The following is a 16630-nucleotide window of genomic DNA, read 5'->3' on the forward strand; positions in this document are numbered from 1 at the left end:
TCATGGCTTGCTCACTACCTCTTTCTCTTGTCTCTGGTATTCCTCCACCCACCCACCCCCGGCCCCCACCCTCAATTCTTGTTTGTCACCAGAGCTTCTGATCTGAGGAGAGACAGCAGCAGGCATCCAGGAGAGCCAATTTGTTTCTGGCCGCCCTCCTCTCAAGCCAGGGCTGCCACCGCTGCCGCTTTGGCCCAGGCAGCTGAGAGCTAAAGCCCAGGTTGTTGTGGGCAAGGCCTCCGCCACTAGCCTTCCACTAATCAAACAGCAGAAGAGGCTGAATCACCAGGCCTGCATAGTTTGAAAATTGTAGACTGCCTGTTGTGCTGAGTCAAACTGGTTTGTCAGGCTTGGGCAGGGGGGGGTGGGGGGTGGCAGCTGGGTACCTGATGGGGTGGGAGTGGCCCCTTGGCCCAAGGGCTATCCTAAGGCCAAGTCTCCCATGGCCTTCTGCCTCAGCTCCTGGTCAGGCCACTGGACCAGCATCCCCCCGGGGGGGGGGGGGGGGGGGGGATGGAGGCCTCGTGCCAGGGCCAGCTGTCTATGGTCCAGCCTGGCTGGCAGGGCCAGGGTGGGAACACTGAGGCCCTTGGGCTCCCTGCCCTGTGCTACCCGCCTCCCTCTCAGGTTTATTTAATTATAAATCCCCATGATCTGAGGGAAAGAATGAAAAACAAAGTGTGTTCTTTGCTAGGAGATGTTCCCCTCCCCACCAGCCCTGACGTGGGGACCAAGGGGCTGTATCTAAGGATGGGTCAGTGGCCCTGGGGAAGCCAGGCAACTCAAAACAAAGCAAAGAATGAAACAATAACAACAGCACAAACCCCGACTACAACTACCTGCATCCGTGTGCACACACACACCCCCTCAGATCTTAGGGCAGGATTCCCCCAAACCCCTTCCCTCTCAGGCCCTCCCGGCCACTGCATGCACACAGACAGACACATGACTGGAATAAGAAACAGGAAACCATGATTCCCTGCTTGGGAGCAAGGTAGGGACTCTGTGGGGACAAGGACAGCTGGAGTAGTTTTCTCTGAGCTGCCACAGACAAGACTTCAGGGCACTCCTTTCTGCCTGGACCCTGTCCTCCTGTGCCCACCCCACCCCCTGCTTCCCGAGCCTTGAAATATGACCTTCCCTACCACCACCTCGGAGTCCTCAGTCTGGGCTTAGGCCAAAGGCTCCTTGGTTCTGTCTCCTTTCTTGTTTACTGTTTCCTGGGCCCTCCGTGGCACTTCGGTTCCAGGGTGGAATATTCTAAGTGACTCGGAACCTGGAGGTGCTGTGGAGTCTGGCAACTCCATAAAGCTGAGTGGGCCCTGCCTTTCACCAGGGCAGGCAGCAAGGCTCTCCTCGGCCTGTGCTCCTGCGCTAGTGTGGTCAAATGAGACCCTCAGAGGCAGGCCAGGGCGTCCAGAATGTCCCCGTGGTGCCAGCTCTCCAACTTAAGTACGACAGCTCCCGAGCCAACTGCTGAATGCTGCTTCCCTGGAGGCTTAGTACTCCTCCACACACTGCCATTTTGCTGCCAGGGAAGTGGCTTGCTGCTTACTTAGGCAGGGGCTATACCTGGGAGGCCGCACCCAGCCACACCCAGAATCCTCTCAATGCCCCTGTCCCACCCCCTACCTTGTGACCTGACTGACTGACAGCTCCTGCTTTAGCTAGGACAACAGGAAGCAGAGCTGGGGTTGCCCAGCCTCTGTGAGAGGTAGGGTGAGAGGTAGTGCCTTCTCCCAGCTCTTCCTCCACTCAGCTACAGACACCCAGAGAAGAGCATGCTTGCAGTGTGTGTCTGCTGTGTGTACAACCTCCAAGTTGTTACACTAACTTCAGTGATTGGTGCTTGTTTTGAGACAGGGTTTCTCTGTGTAGCCCTGACTGTCCTGGAATTCCCTCTGTAGACCAGGCTGGCCTCCAGCTCTTAGGGACTTATCTTCCTGCCTCTGCCTCCCGAGTGCTGGGATTAAGAGTGTGTGCCACCACCTCCCGGCTCATGATTGATTCTGGTATCGAATTTCCGTGCTCCTTCATGGGGCGGTAGTATGTTTTCCATGTGACTGTGTAAGAGCGTGTTACAAGTCTGTGCAGGGAAACCAGTACTTGTGTTGGTACTTTATATGCAGGACTGCGTGTGCCTTGTAGCTGTGGAGTTGGGTGTGTGAAGAGGATGTACGGTTGGATTGGGCGTGCCTGTCCTTAGAAAGGCTGTGTGGTTCAGAGTGGTTCTGTCTAGAGCAAGCTGATGCTGTGTGTAAGAAAGATTTGCTGTATGTGGATATCTAAGGAGACTAATCTGTTTGTGCCATGAGCATCTGTGTGTCTGAAAAAGACAGACTAGCTGTGGGGTGTGTGTGTGTGTGTGTGTGTGTGTGTGTGTGTGTGTGTGTGTGTGTGTTTGTGTTGGTGGGTGGCTGTGGCTCTGTGTGTGGTTGTCCACCATATGTGTTGACTTGCCCTTCTTCGGGCCCAGTAGTGAGAAACGAGTCCAGCCTCTGAGAACTGGGTACTGCTGGGCAGACGGTTGTGTGTGTCCACAGGTGAGAGCCACAGAGTTGCTGCCACAGCTTCTTGCTATGGCTGTGGCCTTGTGGAAAATTGAAAGGGTGTTGCAGCAAAGCCCCCGTGGCAGATCCTCGACGTCCCAGTGACTTTTAAGGGCGATATGAGCCCCATGTCTAGGGGTGTCCCTCCTGACTTATCTCCCTCCACAGCCACCTGGTGGGGGGTGGGCACCGTGTGGAAGCTGCAGCCGGGAGTATTTGGAGGTTGCTCACGTTGCTCTTTTGTTCTTAGCCCCTGTGTCTTCACAGCAGAGAAAAGGTCTCCCTCCCGGTACCTTGGGCAGATGGGTGCCATAATCCTCAGTCAGTCCTTCTGAGGCCAGGGCACCGATACTCCGTCTGCCCTAGACCTCCCTCCGATGCTTGGGGCAGACTGCGCGGAACAAGCCCCTCCTCTCCCCAGAGAAGTAGGGAAACCAGAGCGACCCGCCTCCTCCCCACCGGGGTGACCGGAGCCCGAGCCCTTCCTCAGGCACACAGGCCTGGAAACCCAAGTCCTCTCCTCATTAATGGGAAAAATGTGCCGAGATTGAGCGATGGCCAAAGGCTGATCCCCTCCCTCCCTCTCCAGAAATTAAACAGAAATGAAGAGCCTCCCTCTCTCCCTCCTCCTGCGCCCGCCTCCAACCCTCCCCTCTCTCCTCCCCCTCCCCTCCTCCCGGAGCCAGCGCAGGGCTTGTTTTAAACTGTGGAGGAATCTGGCTGGAGGGGGAGGGGGCTGAATATTTGGGTTTAAACAGTTCCAGATGGGTTTGGCACAGGCTGAGCAGAAGGAAGTGAGGGAGAGGGAGGAGGGAGGCAGCGCGCGGGAGCAGTGGGAGCCCTTGCCTGCTCCGGCGGGCGGGCGGGCGGGCGGGCGGGCGGCGGGCAGACAAGCAGGCGGACTGGCCGGCTGCTTGGCTGGGGGAGGGGGTGTGCTTGGCCCCGCGCGGATCGACTGCTCCCAGGGACAAGAGTATTCCAGGCTGCCGGCTGGGGAAGAGGCCGCTTGGCACTCTCCTTCTCTGTGGATGTCTCTTTGGGGCCTCCTTGTCCCTTCATCTTACTGTCTGTTGTAGTCCGCTGCCCGGCATCCCTGCTGTCTGGGCCCAGCCTGCCAGAGTCCCTTCAGCCTGGCCCAGCTGAGCCCCTGCTCTGCCTTCCTATCTCTGGGCCCCTGCTTTCGCCCATCTCTGCTTCCCGGAAGGACCACCTGCCAGATGTGTGTCTGTTGGTCTGTCTGCCGCGGGAAGCTGGGACAGCTTGCCATGTCAAGACCACCAGCTGTGTATCCCCTGAGCCTGGCTCCCTGCAATGAGCGAGCGCCTGCTGCACTCTGCCCGGTGCTGCCCATCCACTGGGTTCTCTGCCGGCTTCTGCAGGAACGTATGGGGTTCAGATCTTCTAGGAACCCTCAGCTACCCCACCAAGGATGTGGCATGACAGCCTCTTGAAGTTCTGGGCCAGCCCTGCCCATCAAGCCCAAAGTTGAGGTTGCCTTGGCTCTCGGGCTACAGGGAAGAAGTTGGGGGTCGGGGGTCGGAACCCTTCCCTTCCTGGTGTCATGCTGAGTCTGATCTTGGAGTCACGCTGTCTTCAGTTGTCCAGCCAAAGCTCAAAACTGGGCTTTAGGGGTGCAAGTTCCTGTCTGGAACATTCAGGTGTGCCTGCCATGACTGAGCAAGCCAACCTGACAAGAAACGCTGAGTTCAGAGCAGAGAGGCCCTGACACACGGAGGAAGGCACCTCACCTGACTTGGAGATCCAAGAAAGGTTTCCTGGAGGCAGAAGTTTGGCTGAGACACACAGCTGTTTTCCAATCTTTGTTTGTTAGCTAGTTTTTGAGACAGAATCTCACCATGTACCCTAGACTAAGCTGAAACTCCCCATTCTAGCCTCAACCCCTTGGTGCCGGGATTACAAGCATGTGCCTCCTCCACGCCTGGCTCTCTGGTCCCTTCAGAGGAGTTTGCTACTGAATCAGCTGGACCTAGACCTGAGCCATCTTCAGCCCCTGCCCCAGGTCCTAACCGTGCTAACCGTTTTACCAGAATATACCGACTCTATTTCGGCATCAGCCTTCCATAGAGGGCCGTGCGTGAGCCGCGGTTTCTTCGTGGATTTCATGAAGCTTTGAACTAAGTTCTGGGCATCAGTGGTCCTTTTACCTCAAAGAGCATCTTTGCTTCAGCCCCCACAGGTGGCTGAGTGGGAGGCTGGGAGCAGGCCTCAGCCTGCCAGGGCTCTTCCCTTCCCCAGGGCAGTGTGTGAGGCCGGGCCTTTGTGCTGGGAATGGAGTCAGGGGAGGCCCAGGCTGCAGGGTCTGAAGCCCACAGCCCTTTGTTCCCGGATAAAGGCCCTGCTGGCCCCTTTGTGTGGAGATTAGCCGAGCCTGAGGTGTGTGAGCCCGCCTTTGCTCCAGCCTCGTTAACCCAGGCCCAGGGTCAGAGGCTGACAGCTACCCCTAGCCAGCCAGACTGACACCTTTGGAGCTGTGACACCTACCTCTGGGAATGACTTCAGGATCTCCTCTGGAGAAAGAGAATGGTCTTTGGAGATTTGGGAGAGGTTATGCCTGATGGGAACTGGTTTCTGACATCCTTTCCTGGGTGACTTCCTCATTCTGACCAGGTTGGCCTCTGACCTTTTCCTTCTGTTGTTTCCCCAGAGACCCTCATGGACACGAAGTGGGTGACATCTGAGCTGGCATGGACGTCTCACCCAGAAAGTGGGGTAAGACTTCCCCACCTTCCCTCCTGAGTATTGGTGCCGTTACACCTCCTCCCTCCCGGGTCTGGCTGTGGGCTGCCTCTGTCCTCACCTCCTGCGGCATCCCCATTCCCTTCCGTGTGTCACCTCCACGGCCTCATCCTCTTAGTTTGTGGATGTCTGTGTGTCTCATTCTTCCGTCTGTTGTTCCATCTTTGTCCTATCACTCTGACCTGCTGGTCCTTCCACATCCATCCAGACCATCCCCCTCCTTCCTGGGTCCCCGAAAGAGAGCTGGCTCAGGATGCAGGGGGGCGGGGGGCAAAGCCGAGTGTGGTGGCACGTGCCCTTAAGCACAGAGGCAGGTGGATCCCTGAGTTCTAGGACAGCATGGTCTACATAGTGAATTCCAGGACAGCCGGGACTATGTAGTGGGAACCTATCTTTACAAAGAAGAGCCGGGCGGTGGTGGCGCACGCCTTTAATCCCAGCACTTGGGAGGCAGAGGCAGGCGGATCTCTGTGAGTTCCAGGCCAGCCTGGGCTACAGAGCGAGTTCCAGGACAGGCGCAAAGCTACAAAGAAACTCTGTTTCAAAAAAAAAAAAACCGAACCAGGAAGCCTCTACCACACTGTGTATAATTGACCTTTCTGGGCCTCTATTTCTTGATTGTTAAATTCCTACCATTCTGATATCTCTCAGCTGTTGGAATTAACATCCCGAGGTGGCCTTCATGGCTAGGCTGAGCCCTGGGGCCCTAGGTACAGGCTCTGCAGTCAACTGGCCAACTGTGATTTGGGTTGGTCTGTGTCTGCTCTAAGCCTTGGATTTCTTGTGGAATTACTGTGACGATGAAATGTGTTGGTGGTGTTGACAGCCAGGGTTCACCAAATGCTTTCTCTCTGGCAGGCAAGATGAGCCAAGTTGCCCTGTTTAGTTCCTCCCAACCTCATTTAATTCCCGTCAGCCCACTGTACAGGTGATGAAACTGAGGCCCTCAGATCACACACACGTAGGAGTCACCTCAGGCTTCCCAAGGTTCCAGCCCTGTTCTGGGTGCTCTTCATGTAGTTCTGTATTCCTTAGGTATGCTAATTATCTCTTGGTTTCAGACCAAGAAACTGAGACACAGAAAGGTTAAGGGACCCAGAAAGCTGGGTTTTGAACCTGTGTCTGCGTGCTCAGCCACCCACCACCGAAGCGCCCCCTGTGAGGTAAATAAATGCCGCCGCCCCCGACGCTCGGCAAATGGCTCACTCTCTTTTTCGCTTGGTCCACACTCAGTGGGAAGAAGTGAGCGGTTACGATGAAGCCATGAACCCCATCCGAACGTATCAGGTGTGTAACGTGCGCGAGTCCAGCCAGAACAACTGGCTTCGCACCGGTTTCATCTGGCGGCGGGAAGTGCAGCGGGTCTACGTGGAGCTCAAGTTCACCGTGCGAGACTGCAACAGCATCCCCAACATCCCTGGCTCCTGCAAGGAGACCTTCAACCTTTTCTACTACGAGGCTGACAGCGATGTGGCCTCGGCCTCCTCCCCCTTCTGGATGGAGAACCCCTATGTGAAAGTGGACACCATCGCACCGGATGAGAGCTTCTCGCGGCTGGACGCCGGTCGGGTCAACACCAAGGTGCGCAGCTTCGGGCCGCTTTCCAAGGCTGGCTTCTACTTGGCCTTCCAGGACCAGGGCGCCTGCATGTCACTCATCTCGGTGCGTGCCTTCTACAAGAAGTGCGCGTCCACCACCGCAGGCTTCGCACTCTTCCCCGAGACCCTCACGGGGGCGGAGCCCACGTCGCTGGTCATTGCCCCCGGCACCTGCATCCCTAATGCCGTGGAGGTCTCGGTGCCACTCAAACTCTACTGCAATGGCGACGGGGAGTGGATGGTGCCCGTCGGGGCCTGCACCTGCGCCACGGGCCACGAGCCGGCTGCCAAGGAGTCCCAGTGCCGCGGTAAGTGGGGCCTGACCACAGCCAGGCTTCCTATCTGACCAGATACGGTCTCAGGTGAGACCGGAGAGCAAGAGAGGGAGGAGCTGCGTGTTGTGAAATAAAGGCCCTCCTACAAAGAGGGGCACGGGAAAGGAAAGGAGACTGGAGGAAGAGAAGACGTGGGGGATGCACTCCGTGATGGAGCGCTTGCCTGGCGTGGACAAGGCTCTACCTGCAGCCCTCAGCACCGGGGGGAGAGGAGGGGCAAGAAAGATGGAGGCTGTAAGTGGAAAGAGTAGAGACCTTGTCAGTGCTTGACGACTGAGGCCCTCGAACCTGGACAGACCTTCGAGGCTGCCAGGGGTGCCCTCTTGGTCCTGTCCCCAATGTGTACTTGATGTGGAAGTTCTAGAGGGGGCTCTGCTGTGGGTATCCCTTTGCATGTTTTTGAGAGGCAGTGTGGATGGCGCAGTAGTTGGAGGCCAGGTCCCTCTAGTCCCCAGGTCTCACTTTAACTACTTGGGTGAGCCTGTGCAAGTTAGTGAACCATGCTAACCTTGGCTTCCTCATGCCAAAAGGGGGCAGTAGTAGAGACTGTTCCTAAGATTGTAAATGGGGATGAACAAGTGATGCCCTGCCCGAGGACCTCATGTCACCATCTGATGGGGGCCACTGGTCCCAGGAGGGTGGAGACAATTGGAGGACGGGGATTGTTCAAGTCCCTGTTTACAAGCCAGGCGGAGACTTGCTGAGTCTCACCAGACCTCGTGATGTCCTGGCTTCCAGCTGTAAAGTCCCCCTGATGAGCCTGTGGAGTGATTCCAGTTTTCTCCCTATTTTGCCAACAAGAACATGGAGTCTCAGGGTGGTTCTACGGTGCTGACCTTCCAGCCAGGGAACGTGGGAGCTGGCATTAAATCCCCACCAAGAGCTGAAGTAGGGCAAGGTGTGAGGGTCTTGTCTCTGCCCTCTTCTCCATGGGACTTGTGATGGTGCCTCCCAGAGTGGGAAATGGCTCTTCTCGTAGTCCTCTGTGTGAGGAGGGGGCTGGGCCATCAACCCCCCTGTTTGGGGTTGCCCCACAGGCCCCCTCTGCTTCTCTTTAGGAACCTGCTGGAAACTTCCTCTTCCCAAGTGGAGAGAGCGGGTGGGGGTGATGAGCCTGACAGTCTGAAGAAGGACTAACACTCTGCAGGTCCCTGGCAGGAAGTGCAGGCTGGTTCCCATAGCAACCAGGCTGGCCTGGCCTCTGCCCCCTCCCCCACTGGTTCAAAGAGCTGGGATGGAATATCACCTTCGTGAGGGGAGATCAAACCCTAGAGAAGAGAACAGCCCCAGCTACAGGCTGGAAAAGCTTAGTGACCCCCCTTCCACCAGAGGTCATCACGTGGATGGACTGACAGGTCACTTTAGTGTGGCCAGGACAGTCTCCAGTTATACCCACCGTCCTATCAATCAACCCTTTCACGCTATAAATATTCTGATTTTTAATAATAAATATTATGGCCACCCTACACGTGGGGGATGTGCAGAGCCTGTACCACAGGGGCTGAGTGTGGTTGGCAGGAGAGATGGGAAGGGATGTTCAGTCACTGGGCTCTGGACTGGCTTGGGACAGGTCCCCTGGGAGGCTCTGAGCCTTTGAACTCCAGGTGACCCCAGCTTTCTTTCTGTTTTCTTACCCGTCTTTCCTTCTTTTCTCGCTCCTGCCCAGCCCTCACCCTGCCCTGCTCCTTGGTGGGTGGGGCAGAGGTTTGCCCTGAGCTGTCTGCAGGGGAGGCCCTACCTCCTGGCTATGGCAGTATCCTTGAGGGTTCTCAAGAATTACTCTCTCCCAGAGTGTTGTTAGGGAAGGCTGGGGCATCTCAGCAGGGTACAGGGGCATCTCGGCAGGGTACAGGGTGGTGGTCTCTTCCCACCCCCTCCTCTTCCTCTTCTCTCTGCCCTGCCTCCACAAGCCAGACTGTCCAGGTGATGGGCTGACGTCTTCTAAGGCACACGGTGTGGGGAGTGGGAGGGGAGAGGAATCTGCTGACGCGGCATTTCTGTGGGGCGAAAGGGCCCTTTGTAGCTGAGCTGGAGTTGGGCAATACAGGCATTGCCCCCATGGTCTGGGAGTTGGAGGGGCTAAGCCACAGATCGGGAAAGATCAGGTTCTCTCAGAGGAGGGAAGGCTTGATGTCTGCAGAGAAGGGAGGTAATATGTGTTGTCCTCTTTTCTCTTGCAGCCTGTCCCCCTGGGAGTTACAAGGCAAAGCAAGGAGAGGGACCCTGCCTCCCCTGTCCCCCCAACAGCCGAACCACCTCACCAGCTGCCAGCATCTGCACCTGCCATAATAACTTCTATCGTGCGGACTCGGACTCGGCGGACAGCGCCTGTACCAGTGCGTGAGCTCCTCTGCTCTCCTTCTGCAGGGCTGTCCTCCCAGGGCCGGCCTAGAGATAACCCGAAGGCAGTGAGATAATCCCTCCTTCTAGATGCTGAGGAGGTTAGATGATGCGCTCCGGATGTCACTGAGGAGGTGAACTTGAACCCGGCTCAGGGCTGGTCCCAACTACCTGCATTTTAACAAGGCCCCACCAGCTGCTAGCAGGCGGTGGCTAGGGGCCTGCCAGCTCATCGCTCCTCAGTCTGGTGCACTCTTGGCCCAGCTGTAGTAAGAGGCCGCACAGCCTAAGGACGCGCTGGTCTCTGCTTTCTCCCCTTTGTATACAGACACTGTTCCAGGTGCAGTGGGCATAAAAGAGCGTGAGATATCACCAAGGACCTTAACATCAAATTGTAGAAACAGATAATGACCAAGTAATGTGCTAAGTGCTGGGCCTAGGAAGGATGTTATGGGGTACAGGGATGGAAGAGAACAATCCAGATAGGCTTCTCGAAAGAGGTAACACTGCCATGAGTCTTGGAGGGTGAACAGGAGTCCTGTCTCCCCAGTGAAGAAGTGCAGGAAGATTTTTGTGCCTGGGAAAGCAATGGTAGAATTAAGTGCTCAAGGCAGAGTGGGCAGAAATGTGGTCCTGGGCCTCCAACTCATTTTTCCTTTTATGTCCCCAAAGCTGTGCCATCTCCTCCCCGGGGTGTGATCTCCAATGTGAATGAGACCTCACTGATCCTCGAGTGGAGTGAGCCCCGGGACCTCGGTGGACGGGACGACCTCCTCTATAATGTTATCTGCAAGAAGTGCCATGGGAGCTCGGGCACTGGGGGGCCCGCGACCTGTTCACGCTGTGATGACAACGTGGAGTTTGAGCCTCGGCAGCTGGGGCTGACCGAGCGCCGGGTCCACATTAGCCACCTGCTGGCCCACACCCGCTACACCTTTGAGGTTCAGGCCGTCAATGGTGTCTCCGGCAAAAGCCCTCTGCCACCCCGTTATGCGGCTGTGAATATCACCACCAACCAGGCCGGTGAGAAGGGGACAAAAGAGGGGGACCTGGGTCATCTCGCCCTACACACAGAGGCTCTGTGGGAACTGACATTTAGGAAGGCTGCCTGGGCTCAGGGGTCCTTAGTGTCCTTTTCTCTTCGCCAGCCCCATCTGAAGTACCTACACTCCACTTGCACAGCAGCTCGGGGAGCAGCCTGACCCTGTCCTGGGCACCCCCAGAGCGGCCTAATGGGGTCATCTTGGACTATGAGATGAAGTACTTTGAGAAGGTAAGAGTCTCAAGGGGCCGGAGGGGGCTTGGGGCGAAACCAGGACAAGACTACACCCAGATAGCGTCAGCGGCCTTTGGGATCCGAGCCTCAGCACCGGGCAAGCCTGACGATGGATGAGGGTCAGCTGGCTCTAAGACCCACCTGAAGATGCCTCCCTCCATTCTCATGGCATTGCAGAGTAAAGGCATCGCCTCCACGGTGACCAGCCAGAAGAACTCCGTACAGCTGGATGGGCTGCAGCCTGACGCCCGCTATGTCGTTCAGGTTCGGGCTCGCACAGTGGCGGGCTATGGACAGTATAGCCGCCCGGCTGAGTTTGAGACCACGAGCGAAAGAGGTATACCCCTCTCCCGCTGCGTGCCAACCCCTGCCCCAGCTCATCCTTCTCATCCCTTCACTCACTGCCCACCCTTGATCTCCAGGCTCAGGTGCCCAGCAGCTTCAAGAGCAGCTTCCCCTTATTGTGGGCTCCACGGTAGCCGGGTTCGTCTTCATGGTGGTTGTCGTGGTCATCGCCCTCGTCTGCCTCAGGTACTGGCAGGCCCTGGCTGCCCCACAGACTGACTCAGGCTCCCCTTTAGCAGTATAGAGCTCCCTGGCTGCACTCATAAACCGTCCCCTCCCCTTCACAGCCGCGGCCATCCTGGGCCCAGGCTTTCCTTGCCAGAGAAGGCCTATTCCAACCCACCTGTCTTCTGTGCTGTTCCCTGCCTCCAGAGACCTGGGATATGACCACCAACCAGGGGTTCCCACTCCCGTACCCTTGCCTTGTCTGTGGGCTCCAGGGTCCCCTGAACAGAGAGAGCCGTAGCCCTCGGCCTTAGGCCTTCTCCACTCTGCCCCTGCAGGAAGCAGCGCCATGGCCCTGACGCAGAGTACACGGAGAAGCTACAGCAGTACAGTGAGTGTCCGTCGCTCTGTCCCCAGGGTCCAGCTCCTGTAGGCTTAGAGGCGATTCTTCCCTCCAACTCCCTTCCTCTGACTGGCTGCTTCTAGTAGGGCGCCATTTCCTGACCCCTCCCTCATTCTAGGTCCCCTGAGCTTGCTAGCCCCAGAGTCTGAGGTGTAACTGCTGTCCCAAAGACAGTACGTCCTGTGGGAACAAGCTGTCTCGCACACAGGAGGCAATTAGGTGTTAATTCCTGTGGCAAAGGACAGTAAGAGTTCAAAGCAGAAGGCTTCCTGGAGGAAGTGGCAGGATGAACAGGGTCTACGTTGGGGGGGGGGGCATGCCTGGCTCAAGGAGCCTCTGGAAGGAAGTGAAGGGTGTTCAGTGCCCGGCTGTGTGCCCGGCTGTGGGGGTAGTGAGAAGATTGGACTGACAGCTGTGTGGATGCCAGGCTGAGAAATGTGGCCAGCCCTTTGGAGGGTCCTAAACAGCAGGCAGAGTTTGGACTTGACTCCACCGCAGGTAATTGGGAAGACTGTCAGTTGAGGAGGAAGACAGTGAAGGTATTGTTCCAGGAGGACGCAGGGCAGCCGGGTGGGAAAAAGTGCAGAGGCAGAGGGCCCAGCTGGGAGGCCATGGCAGTAGTGTTGAAGGCCTGGACAAGGCTGGGCAGTGGGGAGGAGTGAGGGGAAGGATGACCTGGAGAGAAGTTTGAACGCGATGAGAGATGAGGGAGAAAGACAAGAAGAGGAATCCTGGGCGTCTAGCTCATGTGGTTCCTCAGCATTCTCGTGGGGGAGGGGCAGGATGCGGGGCCTGGCTCCAGGGCTGGGGCCGGCTCAGCAGGGAGGCTGTCGAGACTGCACCCAACAGGGCTGGCCCGTGCCTGTGAACTCCCTGCCTGTGGCGCGAAGTCCATGCTCCTGTGCCCACCTCTTTCCCTTGTAGTTGCTCCTGGGATGAAAGTTTACATTGACCCCTTCACCTATGAGGATCCCAATGAGGCTGTGCGAGAATTCGCCAAGGAGATCGATGTGTCCTGTGTCAAGATCGAGGAGGTGATTGGAGCTGGTGAGTAACCTGGCAACAGTGGTCGGGGGTCGTGCAAGGCGGAGGAGATGGGTGAACCGCTGGGAAGATCCCAGAAATGCGTGTGACCCCGCGGTGCCTGTGCTCTGCAGGGGAGTTTGGGGAAGTGTGCCGGGGTCGGCTGAAACTGCCTGGCCGTCGGGAGGTGTTTGTGGCCATCAAGACGCTGAAGGTGGGATACACTGAGAGGCAGCGGCGGGACTTCCTAAGTGAAGCTTCCATCATGGGTCAGTTTGACCATCCCAATATAATCCGTCTAGAGGGTGTGGTCACCAAAAGTCGTCCAGTTATGATCCTCACTGAGTTCATGGAGAACTGTGCCTTGGACTCCTTCCTTCGGGTAAGAGCCGACTCAGTCCTCTTTCCCCAGACAGCTAGGTCAGGCCAGTTATGCCCACCGTCAAGTCAGAGACCCTATTCAAAGTCCTCACATGTTTAGAGGTAACATGGTCTAGGAAAACAGCTGGCCTTCAAATGCCAGCTCTGCTCTTAACGGCCTGTGTGATCTCAATCCAGCAAATACTTACCTCTCCTAGTCTCAGCTGCCTTAGTTATAAAATGAGGTTGGTAATGCATACTAGATTCTCAGCGGGACCACTGGGACGTTGTAGACAAGCTGCATGACACGTAGTAGGTCAGCTAACAACTCTCCCTGTTTCGCACATTCTGGACACAATGGCAAAGCATGTTCTTAGAGGGCTTAGGGAAAAACAGGCGGGCAGACCAAGGGCTTATGGGGAGGCAGCAGGCCCCTTCTGAGCCTGCCTCTCGCCTCCAGCTCAATGATGGGCAGTTCACAGTCATCCAGCTGGTGGGCATGCTGCGGGGCATTGCTGCTGGCATGAAGTACTTGTCTGAGATGAACTATGTGCACCGTGACCTCGCTGCCCGCAACATCCTCGTCAACAGCAACTTGGTCTGCAAAGTGTCTGACTTTGGCCTCTCTCGCTTCCTGGAGGATGACCCCTCGGACCCCACCTACACCAGCTCCCTGGTACAGGAAGCAACTGGGAGGGACTGGAGGGAGGGGAGGGCCGGCCAGGCAGGGGCTCATGGCTGGGGGTCAGCTTTGAGTTCCAAGGTGAAGGGCATATCCCTCCATCATCAGGGAGGGAAGATCCCTATCCGCTGGACCGCCCCAGAGGCCATAGCCTACCGGAAGTTCACCTCTGCCAGCGATGTCTGGAGCTATGGAATTGTCATGTGGGAGGTCATGAGCTACGGAGAACGACCCTACTGGGACATGAGTAACCAGGATGTGAGTAGAGCTGAGGGGGAGTGGTGGGTTGGTGGGAGTTGGCAGGGTGTGGAGGGGTGCTCATTTCCGATTCCCTACCGTTATCCAGGTCATCAATGCTGTAGAGCAGGACTACCGGTTGCCACCCCCCATGGACTGCCCCACTGCCCTGCACCAGCTCATGCTGGACTGTTGGGTGCGGGACCGGAACCTCAGACCCAAGTTCTCCCAAATCGTCAACACACTAGACAAGCTTATCCGCAATGCTGCCAGCCTCAAGGTCATCGCCAGTGCCCCATCTGGGTCAGTGTCTCAACAGCGCCTACAGACTGGCAACCCTAACCCTGCTCCCCAGCTCCCTGGATGTACCAGGTCACTCTTTTGTGTCCACAGCCTGTCACAGCCCCTCCTGGACCGCACAGTCCCGGATTACACTACCTTCACCACAGTGGGGGACTGGCTAGATGCGATCAAGATGGGGAGGTATAAGGAAAGCTTTGTCAGTGCGGGGTTCTCATCCTTTGACCTGGTGGCCCAAATGACTGCAGAGTAAGTGTACCCCCGAGGGGCCGGGACTGGGCAGGAGCTCTGGCCGAGCCCAGGGTAGCAGGCCACAGGGAAGGGACTGACTGCTGTGTTTGTATCTCTAGAGATCTGCTAAGGATTGGGGTCACTTTGGCGGGCCACCAGAAGAAGATCCTCAGCAGCATCCAGGACATGAGACTGCAGATGAGCCAGACGCTGCCTGTGCAGGTCTGACACTCAGCTCCAACCGGGGGGGAGGGAGTGTCCCCCCACCCAGGACTGCACAAGGATTCTGACCAGCCCGCTGGACTCTTGGATGTCTGGCCTTTGGCTGTGGCCCAGAAGATGGAAGTTTTGGAGAGGACCCTTGCTGTGACTTCTCCAGGCCTGTGCTCCCTCCCAGGAAGTGTGCCCCAAACCTCTTCATATTGAAGATGGATTAGAAGAGGGGGTGATGACCCCTCCCCAGATGCCTCGGGGCCCAGGCCTTCCTGCTCTCCAGTGGGGAATCTTCACAACTCAGATTTGGCTGTACTTCAGTAGTGGAGGTCCTGGTAGGGTTGGGTGGGGGTAAGCCTGGGTTACTCAGGCCCCAGCCCTGGCAGGGGTCTGCCCCCACCAGGTAAGCAGAGAGTATTCCCTCCCCCGGGAAGTGGAGGAGGGGACTCTGGGAATGGGGAAGTATGGAGCCCCATCCTGAAGCCAGCTGGTACCTCCAGTTTGCAGAGGGACTTGTTGGGGGCTGAGGGCCCTGCCCTACCCCTGCCCTTGGTGCTGTTGTAAAAGGGCAGGCAGGAGCAGGCTGAGGAGCAGCCCTCGCCTCCCAGAGACTGACTCACAGAGCCAGAGATGTGTGTGTGTACGTGTGTGTGTGTGTGTGTGTGTGTGTGTGTATGCGCGCGCGTGCGTGTGTGAGTGAGGGGGGTATGTATGTGTGTGTTGTGCACATGCTTGCCTGCACAGAGAGCATGAGTGTGTACAAGCTTGGCCCTGTGCCCTATAGTGGGGTCAGCTGGGCAGACAGCGAAATAAAGGCAATAAGATGACTCTTGCCCCTTCTCATTCCTCCTCCCAAAGTAGGACTCCTTGATTCCTCCTGTTAATAATCCCTGGCTGCTAGACCTCCACAGCTTCCTGGAGTCTCTTTTGTAGTGCAGCCCCATCACTTTGAGCATCCAACAGACTTCTCAGAAGTGGCGCGTTAACCGAGGCAAACTGAGTTCTTCGCTTCTGTGGCAGACAGCCTCTTGAGTCTCCATGACTTTGCAGAGTCCCTGAGGGACAGCAAAGGAGTCAGTTCCCTGGGTCCCCTGACCAAGTATAAAAGGAGTCATTTACACACAGAAAACTAGGGACGGCTCCTCTTCACTAAGCACTTAGTGTGTCCACGTCTTATTTCAGCTCAGTAACCCAGGCAGGAGGAGAGGGAGATGGTCAGTAACTTGACCAGTCCCCAGCCAGTAGTAGAGGCAGAGGCTGGGATTCCCACAGCATGCCTGCACACTGGAAAGGCTTGGGAGATACCTAACAAGGGCCAGGAAGGTCAAGAAAGCCTCTGGATACACAGAGAAACCCTGTCTCGAAAAACCAAAAAAAAAAAAAAAAAAAAAAGAAAGCCTCTGGAATCAGGAAAACTTGGGGGGAGTGCCAGGACATGGCAACGAGTAAGGGGTGTGGTTTCTGGTAATGGAGTGGGTTTGGGTAAGTAAGTGTATGTGCCCTGCCTCAGTTTCCCCCAGTAGTGGTGGGAGAGGGTATGAGTGCAGGGGAAGACATCCACACAAAGAAATCCAGGTCCCTTCGGCAACAAGTAGAAGGGGGTAGGGTATAATAGATGCAATCCTCCAGCAGTAAATTTAGGCGCTTCCTAGAACAGGTTTCTGAGGTATCTGCAAATCCTAACTTAAGAGTTTCCCTCACAGGAAGGGGCCAGGGAAGCCTGGAAGCATGGGCACACACATGTGGTTCAAGTGTGGAGACCTCAGACTCAGGGTTCATTGCCTCCAGGCGTGACAAGGGTTCCTTGTGGAAATCT

At 56.7% G+C, this 16630-nt stretch overlaps 1 protein-coding gene across 2 annotated transcripts; it reads left to right on the forward strand.

The window, feature by feature from the left end:
- Positions 1–4701: 4701 nt before the first annotated feature.
- Ephb3 (EPH receptor B3) lies at positions 4702–15626 on the forward strand. Of its 2 annotated transcripts, XM_059277235.1 has the most exons (16): positions 4702–5279; positions 6540–7212; positions 9420–9575; positions 10252–10602; positions 10728–10852; positions 11033–11192; positions 11278–11386; positions 11704–11756; positions 12693–12815; positions 12926–13173; positions 13612–13827; positions 13942–14091; positions 14180–14373; positions 14464–14619; positions 14721–14823; positions 14999–15626. In XM_059277235.1, the coding sequence occupies exons 1-16, from the start codon at positions 5223–5225 to the stop codon at positions 15167–15169; spliced, it is 3045 nt and encodes a 1014-aa protein (XP_059133218.1). In that variant the 5' UTR covers positions 4702–5222; the 3' UTR covers positions 15170–15626. The 2 variants fall into 2 exon arrangements, with proteins under 2 accessions (XP_059133218.1, XP_059133217.1); XM_059277234.1 differs by having other exon boundaries at positions 14721–15626.
- The last annotated feature ends 1004 nt before the right edge of the window (positions 15627–16630 follow it).

This window comes from Peromyscus eremicus, chromosome 12 (genome assembly GCF_949786415.1).
Source record: "Peromyscus eremicus chromosome 12, PerEre_H2_v1, whole genome shotgun sequence".
Taxonomy (NCBI): Eukaryota; Metazoa; Chordata; class Mammalia; order Rodentia; family Cricetidae; genus Peromyscus; species Peromyscus eremicus.